The sequence below is a fragment of the Dipodomys merriami genome, unplaced genomic scaffold (assembly GCF_024711535.1).
Source record: "Dipodomys merriami isolate MVZ:Mamm:240054 unplaced genomic scaffold, mDipMer1.0.p SCAF_22, whole genome shotgun sequence".
In the NCBI taxonomy this organism is placed as follows: domain Eukaryota; kingdom Metazoa; phylum Chordata; class Mammalia; order Rodentia; family Heteromyidae; genus Dipodomys; species Dipodomys merriami.
This window is the reverse complement of record NW_027203604.1, coordinates 17,615,099-17,634,507: the sequence shown is the minus strand read 5'-3', so window position 1 is coordinate 17,634,507 and position 19,409 is coordinate 17,615,099. Positions and strand designations below refer to the sequence as shown.

Here is a 19,409-nt window from a genome sequence, read left to right as displayed (position 1 = left end):
CGGCTTCCAAGGCGTTCAGAACAAAGCAACGCCCCACAGAGGCCTTCTCGGTACTATGTTTAGAAACAGCTCTTCTCACTCTAAGCCTGGCTATCATCAAAACAGCCTTCCCTTTTTATTTTTAAGGCTTATGGTCAAGCACTGGTCATTGCCCTTCCCTCACCCAGCCGGAGGTGGTCTTCACAGAGCTGCACCTAGACAAGAGGAGCAGGAGCACGCGTGGGAAGATTCTGGATAGGTTAAGAGAAATCCCAGTGGTGTGCAGGCTGCTTGCAAACTTTATCCACCATGAAGACACAATATTTGAGTAGCTTAAGCGCGGATGCTCCTTATGCCCGGGACCACTTGGACTAAACTCAGCGGGTGTGGTGATGAATACCTCTAATCCCCTCACTAGGAAGAATGAGGCAGGAAGGATTTCAAGTTTCAGGACAGTCTGGATTATACAGACTCCTGTTTTAAAAAAGCAAAACAACAACAAAACTCAAAAACCCCCAAACCGGAAAAACAAACCAAACCAAACACCCACGGCGGAACAACAAAATCGTCACAGCTCCCTGACACCGGCACCTACGTCCGCCGGAAGTGCGGCTTGTTAGAGTCGCCGCGATGACGTCACAGGCACGCCGGAAGTCTCCGGCGGGTCTTGTAGGCTCCGTGCTGCGGGCGGTTCGCGGATCTGTGAGTTAGGCTTTCGTCGCCCCGGGCCGTTCGCATTCTCTGTCCGAACCTATTTTGTGTTGTGGCCACAGTGCTACTGGGGGGCCTGGGCTCCCCCGTGTTCACGACCGGGTGTCCTACAGCTCCTTCCCGCTCCTCTGAGCCTGCGGTACTTTAGCCTCCTCTGTCTTCTCCACTGTATCCCGCGGCTGCAGCGCCCCGTCTTCCCTGTGTCCCCTCCAAGCCGCCGCACCCCCAGCTCCAGTTTTTTCCTGGAGGAAAGCTCTGGCCATGCCCAGATAAAGAGTAGCCTGGGGCAGATCCACTGGTCCCAGGATGGGCGGTCATGGATTAGGATGGGTACAGGCATAGGGAGATTAGACCCGAGGCTACCATACCAGGAGTGTTTCTATTCCTTAGCTGTTTCCCAGCAAGACTTACGACTGTCCACGCTACGGGGATCCAACTTCCCCTACTCCTGGACTGGGGATGTAGTTCATTGGTAGAGTGCTTGTTTTGCATTCTCAAAGCACTGAATTTGACTCCCAGCACAGTAAGAAAACCAGACCCCCTTACTTCCAAATCCTTCTCCACAATGTATTTCCCAGAGGACTCCGGTCTTACTGTGTTTTGAACTGATTTGTCTGTGCACCAGATCCAGCCTTCTGGTGGAACCATGTCTCCTGCAGCTGGGGGTGTGCCTGGAACACTTTGCCGCCCAAGAGGAGTTGCTGTCTGAATTCTCCATGAATTTTGGCAAAAAGGATTGCTAGAGCTGCGGGCTGAAAATGTATCCAACCTAGAGGAAGATGTAGGCGGGAGAGCTTGCATCCCCTTGTGAGAATCGCTGCTCTTTGTAAGGAGTCATGAATACTTTCTACTTTCATTATCTCAGTTGGAATTCTGGCACAGTAGCCTGTCCACGAAGGTTCAATGTAACCAGTTCCACTTCCTTAGCACAGACCTACATATTAACTCTTGATTCTTCCGAGTTATTTTCATTTGTGGCCCCAGGCCAGGAGAGAGGCTTCATAACATGTCTATGCCTAATTCTGTGTGGCTAATCCTGGATTCATGGCCTCTGATTGCCTCTAAGAAGTGCTTCCAATGAGGCAGCAGGTTCTTTTTATTTTCTTTTCCTTTTCTTTTTTTGCATTGGCAGGGTCTTGCTACTTAGCCCAGGCTAGCCTAGAACTTGCTATATATAGCATGCTCCCTTCAAACTCCCAGTCTTCCTGTCTCACCCTCCTGAGTGCTGGGATTAGTTTGTAGCACTGTACTCAGCTGAGGGCAGCAGGTTCTTTTGAATCCTTTCTGTGTTAGTGAGTATGGGAATATTTAAGGATGTGAAAGATATGTTACTGTGGATTCATTTCCTTCCTTGTTTTATCTTGGAATTTACAGGCAGGAGATGTCCCAAAAGCAGACTGCAGTGTTCATCTTGAAAGAGAGCTCATAACCATCTCTGGTGCCACACTGAGAAACAGTTTGGCTCTGTGGTATGTACATAAGGACCACTCATTTCTTTTTCTTTTTCTTTTCCTTTTTTTTTTGGTCAGTCGTGGGGCTTGAACTCTGGGCTTGGGCAATGTAGGACCACTCATTTCTTGAGAGAGTTGTTATCAAAGAATATGTGCTATAGAAGTAATGCCATAAGTGAATGTTATAATTTTATTGAGCAGCACTACATATGCATTCTGTTCTTTTGCAGTCTCCCAGGATGGACTTCTTGGTTCTCTTCTTGTGGTACCTGGCTTTTATACTGGTTACTGTAATTCTGATCTGCATCTGCTCAAAAACCCCTCGTTTGAAAGGCCTGGCCCAGGAAGGAGCACAGGTAATGATGATCCTTAGATACCACTAACATTGGATGACTTTATTAGTGTAAAAGCTTCACCTAATAAGATTAAAAACAAAAAACAACAACAACAAAAAACCCCACTGGGTGCCAGTGGCTCATGCCTGAAATCCTAGCTACTCAGGAGGCTGAGATCTGAGGATCATGGTTTGAAGTCCAGGCAGAAAAGTCTTATCTCCCAATTAAAAAAAAGACAAGAATTCATATATATATATATATATATATATATATATATATATATATATATATATATATATTTATTTATTTATTTATTTATTTATTTATTTATTTATTTAGAGGTGATGTCTCTCTGTGTTTCTCAGGCTGGCCTCAAACCTTTTTTTTTTTTTTCTCTTTTTTTCTGCCTGTGCTGGAGTGTGAGCTCAGGGTCTGAGCACTGTCCCTGAGCTCTTTTTGCTCAAGGTTAGTGCTCTACCACTTGAGCCACAGCACCACTTCTGACTTTTTCTACTGAGGAATGGAACCTAGAGCTCATGCATGCTAGGCAAGCATGCTACAACTAAGCCACATTCCTGGCCCCTGGCCTCAAACCCTTGATCCTCTTGCCCCAGTGCTGGGACTGCAAGCGAATGCTACCATACCTGGCCAGGTGATGGCAGTTAAATTCATTGGTTTACTTAGTCCTTCATTTATCGCAGTTGTGGTGTATTTGATGTTTATGTTACTGAGGAGAGTTAGTAGTGATTTGAAACAAGGTCGCATTCTTGAGGTTGGCTCTTTAGCTCTGGACAGAAGTGCCTGGGAGTGAAACTGGTGGAAATGGGAGCAGAAAGCTGAGTATTGGGCTTCAGGGATCAGGCAGCAAAATTGGGGCAAGTAACCCATGGGAAGAGGTTGACTTCGTTTTCTGTTACAATTTTATTGAATAAGCTGTCTATTCCTTTAATTTCTATCTGTTCTTTTTCCTTTTGTCAGCCATGGGACTTGAACTGAGGCCTGGGTACTAGCCCTGAGCTCTTTTACTCAAGGCTGGTACTCTACTACTTTGAGCCACAGCTCCACTTCTGGTTTTCTGGTGGCTAATTGGATATAAGAGTCTCATAGACTTTCCTGCCAGGGCTGGCTTTGAACTGTGATCTTAGATCTCAGCCTCCTGAGCAACTAGGATTACAGGCGTGAGCTACTGGTTCATGGCTCTTATAACTAATTATACCCAACTTCTGTGGGAAAGTGTCCTCTGAATCCCTGAGTCTTGATGTTTCATTGTTCACAGATCTTTTTGCTTGGGATTAAGCCTTGCAGGATTTGGGCTTTTCCTGCCGTGAGAGTTGGCAATCCATCCATTGTCAGGACTCTGTCCTACCTAGCACTAGAGTCTTCAGCATCAACCTCCCACCCCCTGCCCCCCATGGAGCTAGGGGTGGCTTTGGAGCTCCTTGATGCTTCTTTTCTGCCAGATTTGACTCCCTGGTTTGCTCAGCACCACCACCTCCTTTGTGGGTCCTGGTTCTCTTCCCATATTTTCCTCTCTTCAGAATCTCTTCTGTGTTATCAGAATGTTCTCATTCATGGAGTGGAAACAGAAGATGCTTCTAATGTGCCATCTTGTCCCAGTTCTGAGGAGGTTGACTTAGAAGGGATCTGGATTACCATCCAGTGATGACCCCCTTGAACATGGGGTCAAATCCAGTGGAGGGAAGGAGAGGAGCAGCCTTCACATCAGCATCCCCTGAGCATCTTGCCTGCTTTTCAATGCCACCTTTGGGGTTTGAGTAGAAGTGGAGGAGCTGGCCTCAACATGGGCCAGTAAATGTTCTTTAAGTCCTTCATTCTCTCTGCCCATGTATGGACAGAACTTACACTCATGACAGTGCCAGGGGGGTGTGCAGATCTAATTTGTTTGGGAGTAAGGAGAATAAGAAGTAGAACTGAAGCCGGGTGCCGGTGGCTCACGCCTATAATCCTAGCTACTCAGGAGGCTGAGATCTGAGGATCGGGGTTCAAAGCTAGCCCAGGTAGGAAAGTCCGTGAAACTCTTCTCTCCAATAAACCGCCAGAAAACCGGAAGTGGTGCTGTAGTTCAAGTGGTAGAGCGCTAGCCTTGAGCTGAAGAGCTGAGGGACAGCACCCAGGCCCAGAGTTCAAGCCCCATGACCGACCAAAAAAAAAAAAAAAAGAAGTAGAACTGAGCTTTTTCTTTCATTTCAGCTATGTTCCTGTGTGTTCCCAAAGTGCCTTCAGAGAGCCACACAGAGATTTTTCCATTACCTCTTCCACACACGGTACTTAAGCGTTCAGAGTTCTTTTTAATAATTGTTGCTGCTCATAGCTTCAGGAAGCTGTGGTTTTCAGTGTAGTGACGGGAAGGGTGCTAGCAGGGGTGGGAGCCCTGGGCTTGGGGCCTCCACTCACAAAGAGCCAGTCTGCCATTGGTCTCTGGGTTTTGAAATGTCTTTTTTTTTTTTGGGGGGGGGTGGGAGCTTGAACTCAGGGCCTAGGTGCTGACCCTAAGCTTTTGTGCTTAGTGGGCCAGAGCTCCACTTCTGGCTTTTTTGGTGGTTAATTAGAATTAAGAGTCTCACAGATTTTCTTGCCTGGGCTGGCTTTGAATCTTGATCTTCAGATCTCAGCCTCCTGAGTAGCTAGGATTATAGACATGAGCCACAAGAGCCACTGGGGCCCTCTTGAAATGTCTACTTTTGAATGGAGATATTTAAAGAGTGTGAAAGTATTGAGACATACTCTGTAACATACCTGTGAAATGTTTCATTGGTTTCTTATTCACTCCTTAGTGGTAGTGGTTGCCTTGGTTACTTTCTTTTGTGTACTTTCTTCATGGGGTGGCCCTGGGAATAAGCGGCCCTTTGCTTCCTTCCAGCAACCACATCTTCATCGTGCTGCACCTGGTTTTGCAAGGGACAGTTTATGTGGAATACACCTGGGAAATCCTTGGCTACTGTCAAGACCTGGAGTTTTCTTTGTCTTACCTTCTTCTGCCCTATCTCTTGCTGATTGTCAACCTGGTTTTCTTCACCCTGACTTGTGTAACCAATCCTGGTGAGTCAAGGCGCTTGTCACAGGTTGGTGATGGCTCTGTCTTCTTGCTGAGAGTGCTGGGAACAAGCAGTGTACTCTCAGGAAGATGGCAGGGGTCCATGTGCCATGTTTCCCAATCTCTCACTTTGAAGTGTTTCCTAGTTTTATGTTTATATTCCTAGTTTTTGATCCATAGGTTATTTAGCACTATTTAGTATCTTCCAATACATGATACATACATATATTCACACAATTTACCTATTACTGGGGTATGAACTCAGGGCCTTAGGGCCTCATGCTTGCTAGGCAAGCACTGTTGTCTTTGAGCCCTTTTTGTTTTAGTTATTTTTGTGAGAAGGTTTCATGTTTTTACTTTCTTGTATATACGATGACAGTCTACCACACCTAGCTATCGGAAGGAGTCTTATGAGCTTTTTGTCCAGTTTAGACTCCATCTATGAGCCCCATCTCTGCCTCCTGACTATCTAGGATTGTAGGCATGAGCCACCATGCCTGGCTATTTATTTTTTGAGGCAGAATCTCTTTTTTTGTATTTGTTTTTTTGTCGGTCGTGGGGCTTGAACTCTGGGCTTGAGTGCTGTCCCTCAGCTCTTCAGCTCAAGGCGAGCGCTCTACCACTTGAGCTATGGCGCCACTTCCGGTTTTCTGGTGGTTTATTGGAGATCAGAGTTTCACGGACTTTCCTGCCCTGGCTGGCTTTGAACCGCGATCCTCAGATCTCAGCCTCTTGAGTAGCTAGGATTACAGGTGTGAACCACCAGTGCCCGGCTTTAAGGCAGAATCTTTTTCTGTGTCCCAGGCTGGCCTTGAATTCCTCTACCTTCCTTCCTCCATCTACCTCCCAGGCTCTCGAGTTATATGACCAGCTTCAATCTTTTTTTTAAAGTTTTATCTTTTTTTTTTTTTTGGGTCCGGTCGTGGGGCCTGAACTCTGGCCCTCAGCTCTTCAGCTCAAGTCTAGCGCTCTACCACTTGAGCCACAGCGCCACTTCCAGCTTTTTTCTTTTTGCTTATGTGGTGCTGAGGAATCGAACCCAGGGCCTGAGGCATGCAAGGCAAGCACTCTACCACTGAGCCACCTTCCCAGCCCCAAGTTTTATCTTTTTGATAGTTTGACTTAATTACATACACGTAGAACTATGGTCAGTGTGATACCATTTCTCCTTTAACAATTTTTGAGACTTGCACTGCAGTTTTTATAAGTGATCTCTATTTGCTTGATTGCAGTTTTGTTTTCTAGTTCTTGGGTATAGAGAACCAAAAGTCCATTAACCAAGTTATTCATGTGTAATTTTTTACATCCATATGAGTTGTTTTGTCAATCACTTCCTGAGAGTGGTATGTGAAGCTGTTCTTTTTTTTTTTTTTTTTTTTTTTTTTGTCGGTCATGGGGCTTGAACTCTGGGCCTGGGCGCTGTCCCTCAGCTCTTCAGATCAAGGCGAGCGCTCTACCACTTGAGCTACAGCGCCACTTCTGGTTTTCTGGTGGTTTATTGGAGATAGGAGTCTCACGGTCTTTCCTGCCCGGGCTGGCTTTGAACCTCGATCCTCAGATCTCAGCCTCCTGAGTAGCTAGGATTACAGGCGTGAGCCACCAGCACCCGGCTGTTCTTTTTTTTTTAAAATAATTTATATTAATTGTACAAAACAATGGATTTCATTATTATCATTCAGAGTTCTTGTAGCTTGTACCTCACTTCTTCTGAAACTGAAATGTATATTTGTATATTCTTTTTTTTTTTTTCCTTCCAGTCCGAGATTTTTCTCTCAAGGGTATTGTTGTACCACTGAGCCGCAGCTCCACTTCAGCTTCTTGGTGTTTAATTGAAGCTAAGAGTCTGACAAACTTTCTTGCTCAGCTGGCTTTCCAACTTTTAATCCTCAGATTTCAGTCTCCTGAGTAGCTAGGATTACAGGTGTGAGCCACCAGCACCTGTCTTATATATGCATATTCTTTTTTTTTTTTTGCTTATGTGGTGCTGAGGAATCGAACCCAGGGCCTCAGGCATGCAAGGCAAACGCTCTACCACTGAGCCATCTTCCCAGCCCTATATATGCATATTCTTAGTGGGTATGTTCAAGATTAGAGTTAGTGTTACCTCTTCCTGGTAAACTGAGTTTCTCTCATAGTGTAACACAGCTACTGCTGTTTTCACTCAGGTCTCTTTGCCTGATATTAATTGATTATACTTACTTTTGGCATATAATTGGTATTTTATTTCCTATCCTTTTATTTTTAAACTTTTTGGTGATTGAAGTGCTAAATGTCCATCAACTGAAAAATGAACAAATGTCATAATCTCATCCAATGGAATATTATTTAGCCATAAAAGAATGAAGAGCTGGGTGCCAGTGGCTCACATCTATAATCCTACCTACTCCGGAGGCTGAGATCTGAGGTTTACGGTTCAAAGCTAGCCTGGGCAGGAAAGTCCGTGAGACTCTTATCTCCACTTAACCACCAGAAAACTGGAAGTGGCTCTGTGGCTGAAGTGGTAGACCACTTGCCTTGAGCTGAAGAGCTGAGGGACAGTGCCCAGGCCCAGAGTTTAAGCCCCACGACCCATTAAAAAAAAAAAAAAAAAAAAAAAGAGCGAAGAGCTATGAATATAGCTCAGTCGTAGAGCACTTTCCTAGCATGTGTGAAACATCAGGTTTAATTCCCAGCACCCCAAAACAAAATAAAAAAGGATTCACAGATTCATGTTACAATTTGAAGAACCATGGAAACATAATGGGTGTAAGAACCCAGATATAGGGGGGCGGGGGGAGGATGGGAAGGGATGGGAAGAGGAAACAAAGGAGGAGGCTACAATGCTTGATAAGAAATGTACTCATTATCTTGCTCATGTAATTGTAACCCCTCTGTACAGTATTTTCACAATAAAAAATAAATATTAAAAAAAAAACAGATACAGCTGGGCACTGGTGGCTCATGCCTGTAATCCTATCTACTCAGGGGTTGAGTAACTAGACATGAGTAGCTAGATTTTGCCCCAATGAAGTCCAATACATGCTATCTCCAATTAACGAGAAAGAGCTTTGCCTTAAGCAAAAAAGCCAAGTGAAGCACAAGGCGGAGTTCAAGCCCCCCAGCACTGGCACTTACACATACACAAAAAGAAGCTAGACGTAAACACCCACAGATGAAAAAATTCCATCTATATGAAATATCCAGAAAAGACAAATCCATAGAGATAGAAAGCAGGTGATTTGTCTTCTGGCATCTAGGGCATTGGCATGGAATGACTGCTGACAGGATGGGAGGATGGTGATGGTGTTCTAATATGTCTCTGAAGATTCTGCACACCATATATAATTTATATTTAATGGGATTTGTGGGGCCCATCTCATAAAGTAGTTGTAAAAAGTAAATGAAGCCGGGCGCCGGTGGCTTACGCCTGTAATCCTAGCTACTCAGGAGGCTGAGATCTGAGGATAGCTGTTCAAAGCCAGCCTGGGCAGGAAAGTCCGTGAGACTCTTATCTCCAATAAACCATTAGAAAACTGGAAGTGGCACTGTGGCTCAAGTGGTAGAGCGCTTGCCTTGAGCTGAAGAGCACAGGGACAGCAGTCCAAGCCCAGAGTTCAAGCCTCATGATGGACAAAAAAAAAAAAAAAGTAAATGACTTAGCTGGGCCAGGTGGCTCAAGCATGTAATCCTAGCTACTCAGGAGGCTTTGAGGTTTTCGGTTCAAAGCCAGTCTTGGCAGGAAAGTCTGTGAGACTCTTATTTCCAATAAACTACTCAGAAGACCAGAAGTAGCGCTGTGGCTCAAGTGGTAGAGTGCTAGCATTAAGCTAAAGAGCTGAGGGACAGTGCCCAAGCCCAGAGTTCAAGCCCCACAACCGACAAAAACAAAAAAGTAAATGACTTAAAATGCTCGATGTAGCTGTTTCAGTTGTGTTGCGTTGGACAGGTGTTGTGAACATCAAGTACACCACACTGTTTGAAAGTGATCTTTATCTTTTTTGCAGGCACCATCACAAAAGCAGATGAATTACTATTTCTTCAAGTTTATGAATTTGATAATGTGATGTTTCCCCAGAATGCGAGGTGCTCTACCTGTGACTTACAGAAGCCAGCTCGGTCCAAGCACTGCAGTGAGTTAGCTGCTGAGGCACAGTGGCCCCTCCCAGTACCCACGCAGGCTTCCAGATGTTTCATGAGTATAAAGCAGACATGGGGTAGCTGCCACTGTTAGAGGTCACCACTTGGTTTCTTTCAGACAACAGGATAAACTGGGGGCTGGCCTTCAAGCCTGGGAATAAGAACCTTTGCCATGCTATTCTGTCTAAAGAGGCAAGCACTCTACCACTAAGACACATTCCCAGCCCTAATTACTTAGTTTTAATCATACATTTTATTTAAATCAATGCACTTAAAATATCTTTTTCCCTCCTGTGGTTCTGGGAGTGGAACCTAGGGCCTCACATATGCCAAGTAAGCCCCTTGTCACTGAGCTGTAATCCAACCATCAAATAGTGTCAGTGACAGGACACGTCTATGAGCCGGACACCAGCAATCACCTATCATCCCAGCTACTCAGGAGGCTGAGATCTGCAGATTGCAGTTCAAAGCCAGTCTGGGTAGGAAAGTTCATGAGACTCTTATCTCCATGAATCACACATACACACAAAAAACCCAGAAGTGGTCTGTGGCTCAAAGTGGTAGAGTGCTAGCCTTGAGCAAAAGAAGCTCAGGGATAGTGCCCAGGCCTTGAGTTCAAACCCAGGACACATACACACACACACACACACACACACACACACACACACACACACACACACACACACACACACACACACACACACACACACACACACACACACACACACACACACACACACACACACACACACACACACACACACACACACACACACACACACACACACACACACACACACACACACACACACACACACACACACACACACACTCTCTATGAGGCAGTTTTTTTTTTTTTTTTTTTTAATTTTTTTTATTGTAGAGATACTATACAGAGGGTTACAGTTACATGAGTGAGGTAATGAGTACACTTCCACTTCCTCTTGAACATTGTTACCCCCTCCATTGTTTTCCCCCTACCATCCCCTCCCTCCCTCCCTTCCCCAAGGTTCTTTTTTTTTTTTTTTTTTGATCGTGATTAAGTGATTACTTAATTTCCGGAAATTCACAGTATTGTGGAATAATGATGCTCATTTAAAGTCACAAGTTCATTCTAACTTTCCTGGAGCAAATTGTCTATCACAGTCTGTAATATATAACGGTGCTCATATGTTATATACCATATATGTGATCAGCAGCATGGGGATATTTAGTAGTGGTTCAACCAGATGAGTGGGAGTTCTTTGTTTCTTAAGTCCTGTTAGTTTTGTCATATCACCTAACATTTTGGATTCATCATCCACTTATCAGGGAGACCATGTACTGTTTGTCTCTTCGTTCTTGGCTTACCTCGCTCAACATGATTCCTTCTAGCTCCATCCATTTCCCTGCAAATGCCATTATTTTGTCATTTCTAATGGCTGCATAATATTCCATTGTGTATAGATACCACAATTTTTGGATCCATTCATCTGTGGTGGGGCATCTAGGTTGTTTCCATATCCTAGCTATTGCGAACAGTGCTGCAATAAACATGGAGGTGCACGTGTCCTTGTATATTGGTTCCTGTTGTTCAGGGTAGATGCCTAGAAGTGGTATGACTGGGTCGTAAGGGAGGTCAATCTTTAGCTTTCTAAGGACCCTCCAGACTGCTTTCCAAAGTGGTTGTATGAGTGTACATTCCCACCAGCAGTGTAATAGCGTTCCTCGTTCTCCACATCCCCTCCAGCATTTGTCGTTGGCTGATTTGTGGATGTGGGACATTCTGACTGGGGTAAGGTGGTATCTCAGGGTTGTCTTTATTTGCATTTCCTTCACCACCAGGGATGATGAACATTTCCTCATGTGTTTCTTTGCCATTTTTATTTCTTCATTTGAGAAGTCCCTCTTTAGTTCCCTTGCCCATTTAGTAATTGGTGTGTTGGGTTTGGGAGGGATTAGTTTCTTGAGTTCCCTGTATATACAGGATGTTAACCCCTTGTCTGATATATTGCTGGTAAATATTTTTTCCCAATTAGTTGGTTGTCTTTCTAGCTTGGTTGCGATAGCTTTATCTGTGCAGAAGCTTTTTATTTTAAGGTAGTCCCATTTGTCGAGTCTCTCTCCAATTTGTTGTGACCCTGGGACTCTGTTCAGGAAGTTCCTTCCTGTGCCTATTAGTTCAAGTGTCTCTCCTACTCTGTCCTGCAGTAGTTTCAGAGATTCAGGTTTAATGTTAAGGTCTTTAATCCATTTTGAGTTGATGTTGGTGCATGGTGATAGGCACACACACACACACACACACACAATCTATGAGGCAGTTTTAAAAAAAAGAATATTATTTTATTTTATTTTATTTTTTTGTGGGGGCTTGAACTCAGGGTTAAGGTGCTGTCCCTGAGCTTTTTCATTCAAAGCTAGCACTCTACTACTTTGAACCATAGCACCATTTACAGTTTTCTGGTGGTTAATTAGAGAAAAGAGTCACATGGCCTGAGCTAGCTTTAAACAGTGATCCTCAGATCTCAGCTTCCTGAGTAGCTAGGATTACAGGCATGAGCTACTGGCAATCTGCTTATATTCTTTTTTTCATACTATCATTTGAAATCCAGAGTGCATTTTACATTTTCTGTACATATTGATTCAGATACTAAATTTGTCATTGGAAAGACTTGATTTATGTTTAAATTCATGACAATTCTAGTTGGAAGAACAGACTCACACACCCAAACTATACGTAAATTTTTTTTTTCTTTTTTTTTTTCCCAGTCCTCGCTCGGGCTTGAACTCAGGGCCTGGGCACTGTCCCTGACCTTCTTTTGCTCAAAGCTACCACTTTGAGCCACAGTGCTACTTCCAGCTTTTTCTGTTTATGTGGTACTACTGAGGATTCAAACCTAGTGCTTCATGCATGCTAGGTAAGCACTCTACCATTAAGCCTCATTCCCAGCCCCTGTAAATACTCTTTTTTTTTTTTTGGGTCCGGTTGTGGGGCCTGAACTCTGGGCCTGGGCGCTGTCCCTCAGCTCTTCAGCTCAAGGGTAGCGCTCTACCACTTGAGCCACAGCACCACTTCTGGCTTTTTTCTTTTTGCTTATGTGGTGCTGAGGAATCAAACTCAGGGCCTCAGGCATGCAAGGCAAGCGCTCTACCATTGAGCCATCTTCCCAGCCCCCTGTAAATATTCTTAAAAGTTTTCAGCCAGGCTCCAGTGGCTCATGCCTGTAATCCTAGCTACTCAGGAGGCTGAGATCTGAGGATTGTGGTTCAAAGCCAGCCCAGGCAGGAAAGTCCATGAAACTCTTATCTCCAATAAACCACCAGAAAACTGGAAGTGGTGCTGTGGCCCAAGTGGTAGAGTGCTGGCTTTGAGCTGAAGAGCTGAGGGGATAGTGCCCAGGCCCAGAGTTTAAGCCCCACGGCAAAAAAAAAAAAGTTTTCCACTAACTGAATTGATCACACATTTCTCCTCACTCCCCATGTCTACAATGACCACAGTTCACTTTTCAGAAGAACCGATTAGACCCCCGTTGAGTCAGTCACTAACTCTGGGTCACTTTGGTATTATATGTACTGATTCAGAGGGTGGTACATGAATTGAAACACACCTGTCAGTATTAAGTTTTCTCCTGTGGCCATAGTTCAGTAATACCCTTATATGGCCCATAGTGGCAGTTCTTAAACTTGCCCACAGTCACTGCTACCTGCTCTCCCCAGTCCCCCCATGATGAGTGTGTAGAAACCTCAGCAGATGTGCAGGAGCCATCATCTTGCCCTGGAAACACCTGGCCTGCTGCCCCCTCCTCTCGCAGGTGTGTGCGACAGGTGTGTGCACCGCTTTGACCATCACTGTGTCTGGGTGAATAACTGCATTGGCGCCTGGAACACCAGGTACTTCCTCACCTACCTCTCGACGCTGACGGTGTCTGCTGCCACCATAGCTGCCGTGAGTGCTGCATTTCTGGTCCACCTGGTGATGGTGTCCAATCTGTACCAAGAAATGTACCTTGATGACCTTGGACGCCTCCAGGAGATGGACTTTGTCTTGATTATTCAGGTAATGATACAGAGGACTTCAGGTTTCAGAATGCGATAAAAGATGTTTACTCTCTTGTAAATATATGATGCTTTTCCTTTTTGTGTGTGTGTGGGTTCTGGGACTTGAAGAGTGCAATCTGTCCCTTTTTGGCTCAAAGCTGCTGTCCTACTTTTTTTTTTTTTTTTGGTCAGTCATGGGGCTTGAACTCTGGGCCTGGGCGTTGTCCCTCAGCTCTTCAGCTCAAGGCGAGCACTCTACTGCTTGAGCCACAGTGCCACTTCTGGTTTTCTAGCAGTTTACTGGAGATAAGAGTTTCACTGACTTTCCTGCCTGGGCTGGTTTTGAACCAGGATTCTCAGATCTTAGCCTCCTGAGTAGCTAGGATTACATGCGTGAGCCACTGGCACCCGGCAAAGCTGGTGTTCTATTACCCAAGCCACAGTTCCACTTCTGGCTTTTAAAAACATTTCATTCATTTATTTCGTCATCATCATTGTCATCATCATTATCATTATTATTGCTTGTCTTTGGGCTTGAACTCTGGGCCTGGGTGATATCTCTGAGCTTGAACTCTGGACCTGGGCACTGTCCCTCAGCTCTTCAGCTCACAGCGAGGGCTTTACCACTTTGAACCACAGTGCACTTCCGGTTTTCTGAGTGGTTTATTGGAGATAAAAGTCTCAAAACCCGGGCTGTCTTTGAACCGAGATCCTCACATTTCATCCTCTTGAGTAGCTAGGATTACGGGTGTGAGCCACCAGCACCCCTGCTATTCATTTACTTTTTTCTTTTTTGAGACTTGAGTCTCTTTTCCTCCAACCTGCCCTCAGCCGAGGGCTATTTTCTTTTCTTAGCATGATTACAGCTGGGCGCTGGTGGCTCGCACCTGTAACCCTAGCTACTCACGAGGCTGAGATCTGAGGATCATAGTTCAAAGCCAGCCTAGGCAGGAAAGTCTATGAGACTCTTATCTCCAGTTAACCACCAGAAAACCGGAAGTGGTGCTGTAGCTCAAGTGGTAGATTGCTAACTTTGAGCTGAAGAGTTGAGGGACAGTGCCCAGGCCCAGAGTTCAAACCCCACGACCCACAGACAAACAAAAAAAACTCACGATTACACACATACACACATCATTTAGTCCTACCGCCAATATCTTTTCATCTCTTATTTGAAAGTAAATAGAGATTTAAAGAAGCATGCAGGAAGGCTCACATTCTTTTTTTTTTTTTTTTTTGCCAGTCCTATGGCTTGAACTCAGGGCCTGGGCACTGTCCTTCAGCTTCTTATGCTCAAGGCGAGCACTCTACTACTTGAGCCACAACGCCATTTCCACCTTTTTCTGTTTATGTGGTATTGAGGTTTCAAAACCAGGGCTTGTGCATGCTAGGCAAACACTCTACCACTGAGCCTCATTCCCAACGCAGGCTCACACATTTCTAATGTTCTCACACACTAATGTCTCGTACAACTACAGTTCAGTGTCAAAACTATGAAAGCTGTGTCACATAATGGTGGTATATAGGTATACACCAACTACACCAAAGGCATAATAGAAAAAATACTGTCGAGGCCAGCTATGAGAATGACAAGATCTTATTTTAAAAGGAAACTAAAAACAAAAGAAAAGGGGCTATGGGTCAAGGGTAAAGCCGCTGTCTAGCAAGTATAAGGACCCAAGTTCAATTCCCAGTTCCCCCCCAAAATGTTGTTTTTTTGGTCGGTCATGGGACCTGAACTCGGCCTGGGCTCAGCTCTTCAGCTCAAGGCTAATACCCTAGGACTTGAGCCACAGCAATACTTCCGATTTTTTCTGTTTATTTGGTGCTGAGGAATTGAACCCAGTGCCTCATGCATGCAAGGGAAGCACTCTACCACTGAGCTACCTTCCCAGCCCCCCCCCAATGCTTAAAAACTCCATAGCACAAAGTTCTTTTCTTTCTTTCTTTCTTTTTTTTTTTTTTGCCAGACCTGAGGCTTAGAATTCTACATGTTGGCAGGCAGATTCACGTTGCACTAGTTATTCATGTGCTCATAGGCTTTTGTGCACCTGTCTGTCTGCACACTTCTGCACAGCTTAGCTGCCATTGCCATCAAGATGCTGAACTGCTTCCACTGGACTCCTCCCTCTCCCCACTGTGAACACCTGCCCACTGCTGATCTCCCCATCCCTGTTCTTTCATAAATAAGAATCTCATGCCAGGTACTGGTGGCTCATACCTATAATCCTCCCGACTCAAAAGACTGAGATTTGAGGATTGCAGTTTGTAGCCAGACCAGACAGGAAACTCCATGAGACTCTTATCTCCAATAAACCATTCAAAAAAGTTGGAAGTGGAGCCATGGCTCAAGTGGTAGAGTGCTCACCTTGAGTAAAAGAAGCTCAGAGACAGTGCCCAGGCCCTGAATTCTAAGTCCCATTATTATTTAAATAATAATTTTTATTATAAAAATAAAGAATTTTGTGCTATGGAGCGTTTAAACATTTTTTTGTGAGGGGGACTGGGAATTGAACTTGGCTCCTTATACTTGCTAGACAGCAGCTTTACCCTTGACCCAATAGCCCCTTTTCTTTTGTTTTTAGTTTCCTTTTTAAATAGGATCTTGTTCTCATAGCTGGCCTCGACAATATTTTTTCTATTTATGTCTTTGGTGTAGTTGATGTATACCTATATACCACCACTATGTCACACAGCTTTGATTGGTTGAGATGGGGTTGTGCCAGTTTGTGTGTGTGTGTGCATGTGTGTGTATGTGTGTGCCTAAGCTAGCCTGTAACTACATTCTCCCTGATTTCTGTCTTCTGAGTAGCAGGGATTACAGGTGTGAGCCACCTTGCCTAGCTGAGATTAGCGTTTTTCACTTTTTTCTCTTGAAATTCACATGTTGTTGCACACAGCAGTAGTTGATCCTTTCTTTTTTTTTTTTGGTCCGGTTGTGGGGCCTGAACTCTGGGCCTGAGCACTGTCCCTCAGCTCTTCAGCTCAAGGCTAGTGCCCTACCACTTGAGCCACAGCACCACTTCCGGCTTTTTTCTTTTTTCTTATGTGGTGCTGAGGAATCGAACCCAGGGCCTCAGACATGCAAGGCAAGCGCTCTACCACTGAGCCAACTTCCCAGCCCCTTTTTCCGGCTTTTTTTCTTTTTTTTGCTTATGTGGTGCTGAGGAATCGAACCCAGGGCCTCATGCATGCAAGGCAAGCGCTCTACCACTGAGCCACCTTCCTAGCCAGGTAGTTGATCCTTTCTATTGTCTTCAGTGTTCCAGGAGTGGATGTACTAGGTTGTTTAACCCTCTACTGTTTGAAGGACATTTGGGTAGTGTCCAATGTAGGACTATTACAAAGTTGCTGTGAACATCTATTTCTAAATTCCTCCATGAAAACCAGTCTTGAGAGTAATTGTTGGATTGTAGGATTTGAAAAGGACTTGCAATCGCATTGTTTTACACCCACTAGCAGTGTGGGTGACCTCACTCTCCCACATCCTTACCAGCATGATAGTGCTAGCATGATAGCCATTCTGGAGACAGTTGGGACTAAGTGTGGTGGTTTAGGCTGTCACCCTGGCATTTGGGGAGGCTGAGCTATGATGGTCACTGGTTCCAGGTCAGCCTGGGACACCCAGTTAGACTGTCTCAAAAAGGAGAGAAGGGAAGTGGAGCTACGGCTCAAATAATAAAGTGCTAGCCTTGAGCAAAAGAAGCTCAGGGACAGCACCCAGGCCTTTAAGTCCCAGGACTAGCACAAATACAAAAACAAACAAACAAAAAAGGGCTGGGAAGGTGGCTTAGTGGTAGAGCGCTTGCTTTGCATGCCTGAGGCCCTGGGTTCGATTCCTCAGCACCACATAACCAAAAAGAAAAGCCAGAAGTGGCGCTGTGACTTGAGCTGAAGAGCTGAGGGACAGCGCGTAGGCCCAGAGTTCAGGCCCCATGGCCGGACCCAAAAAAAAAAAGGAGAGAAGTTGCTAGGCAGCAGTGGTTCATGCCTGTAATCCTAGCTACTCAGAAGGCTGAGATCTGAGGATCAAGGTTCAAAGCCAGCCTGGCAGGAAAGTCCATGAGACTCTTTTTTTGGGGGGAGGGGGCAGGATTGGGGCTGGTGGGTGCTGTCCCTATGGGTCTACTTCCTAACCTGTGTGTTTTCTTTGCCTCTAGTACCTGTTCCTGAGCTTTCCAAGGATCGTTTTCTTGCTGGGCTTCGTCCTGGTGCTGAGCTTCCTCCTGGGGGGCTATTTGTGCTTTGTGATATACTTGGCTGCCACCAATCAGACCACCAATGAGTGGTACAGAGGTGACTGGACCTGGTGTCAACACTGCCCCCTTGTGGCCAGATCCCAATCAGCAGATCCCAAAGTCTATAGGAACATTCACTCCCGAGGGCTTTGGAGCAACCTTGGAGAGATCTTTCTACCTGCCCTCCCCTATTACCAGAAAAAGAAGAAATAGAATGGAGAGATTGTTACTACTGTTTAAATACAGTATATATCCATTGTTTCGGATTCTGCTGTGTATGTAGAAATGAGCTTCCAGCTGGGGAGGGAGAGAAGGGAAAACCTGGGCTCACTGGTTATCTAGGCTTCACAAGGTGTTGTATTTGTCATCTGCTGGAATGGAGCACCGGGAGGGCCAGGTATGTGTGTGTGGGGGGGGAGGGGTCTACAGCAGACTTGTCCAAGGCCCCAGCTACCAAGGAGACCTTGGTGTTTCACTGCATACCCGAACCTGGACAAGGGGAGCCTTTTAGCCATGTCCCCTAGAGTGCAAGAGGGTTGCAGTGACTCAACATTTTGGATTATGCCTGGCTTTACCCTCATTTTATGCCATTCCCTAGTCTATACCCCTCTCCCAGAGGATTTTCGTGATCTTAACCTCACCCTCATTCACTCCTGCTCTGGCTGGTTGCTTGCTTTAACTTTAATCTTTTTTCCTGCCCTGTCGAAAAATTCTGAAGTGATAGTGCCATCTAGTTCAGTGCAGAAAGGAGGTGGTATAAATACTGAGGGCTGTAGGGTGGCCAGGTGTCCCTGAGAGGAACTTGGCGGCCTGTGACCTTGCAGGCTACGAAAATGCCCATGGCCCTCCAGGGCTAGCGGGCCAAGGGTCAGCAGCCAGAGAGGCCAGGCCTCCGGGGAGAACTTGGAGATGGGTGTCCTGGGTAGGAAGTAGGAACGGGGGCAGGGAGCCCCTAGCAGCCCATGGCTTCCCCAAAGGACGCAACTTCAATGGCTGGAGCCCGGGGAGCCCCAAAGTTCGCTGGCTCCAAGCCGAGGTCCTGCGCCCTTGCCCCGTCCCAGCAGGTGGAAAGCACGGTGGAGGCTCTGAGCGCGGAGACCGCAGGCCAGGGCGCCTCCAGGGGTAGCCACGGGGGGGCGCCGGGCCCGGCCGCGTGCGTCCCCGCGGCCTGGCGGGGCGGGGCCTACCTGCGGCGGGGCGGGGCCGACCTCTGACACACCGCCTCCCGCCCGGCCGTGCCGCCAGGGGGCGCCCTCCGGAGAGCGCGAGGCCGCAGCCTGTGCTTGGCCTCTGCGGGCCGCCGTCGCTCGCCCGGCATTCGGCCGCCGTTCGGCTGCGCGGCGTCGGCTCCCGCAGCTCTGGGCGGCGCCGCAGTCGGACCCCGGGCGCCCGCTGGCCGCCAGCGGCGGCGGCGGCGGCGAGGGCCTCGCAAGCGGGCCCGCATCAGGTAGCGGCGGGAAGACGGGCGGGCGCCGCGACTCAGCCCGCCGCGTCGGGGCGGAGCCCAGGC

At 46.3% G+C, this 19,409-nt stretch overlaps 1 protein-coding gene across 4 annotated transcripts; it reads left to right on the top strand.

Moving 5' to 3' along the window:
• Positions 1-619: 619 nt before the first annotated feature.
• Zdhhc4 (zinc finger DHHC-type palmitoyltransferase 4) lies at positions 620-18,148 on the top strand. 4 transcript variants are annotated; one of them, XM_070033500.1, is made up of 9 exons: positions 620-681; positions 1,316-1,497; positions 2,065-2,159; positions 2,372-2,497; positions 4,688-4,761; positions 5,358-5,536; positions 9,515-9,640; positions 13,439-13,683; positions 17,822-18,148. In XM_070033500.1, exons 4-9 carry the CDS (start codon positions 2,381-2,383, stop codon positions 18,110-18,112), a joined length of 1,032 nt encoding a protein of 343 aa, XP_069889601.1. In that variant the 5' UTR covers positions 620-681; positions 1,316-1,497; positions 2,065-2,159; positions 2,372-2,380; the 3' UTR covers positions 18,113-18,148. The 4 variants fall into 4 exon arrangements, with proteins under 4 accessions (XP_069889601.1, XP_069889599.1, XP_069889602.1 ...); XM_070033498.1 differs by having other exon boundaries at positions 1,316-1,516; XM_070033499.1 differs by lacking the exon at positions 620-681 and adding an exon at positions 694-829 and having other exon boundaries at positions 1,316-1,516.
• The last annotated feature ends 1,261 nt before the right edge of the window (positions 18,149-19,409 follow it).

Excerpts from the sequence above, each read along its gene's own strand:
- Zdhhc4 (XM_070033500.1), top strand. The coding sequence starts at position 2,381 with ATGGACTTCTTGGTTCTCTTCTTGTGGTACCTGGCTTTTATACTGGTT. Across the intron at positions 4,762-5,357 it reads CATTACCTCTTCCACACACG|CAACCACATCTTCATCGTGC; the intron begins GTACTTAAGCGT and ends GCTTCCTTCCAG. Across the intron at positions 13,684-17,821 it reads ACTTTGTCTTGATTATTCAG|TACCTGTTCCTGAGCTTTCC; the intron begins GTAATGATACAG and ends CTTTGCCTCTAG.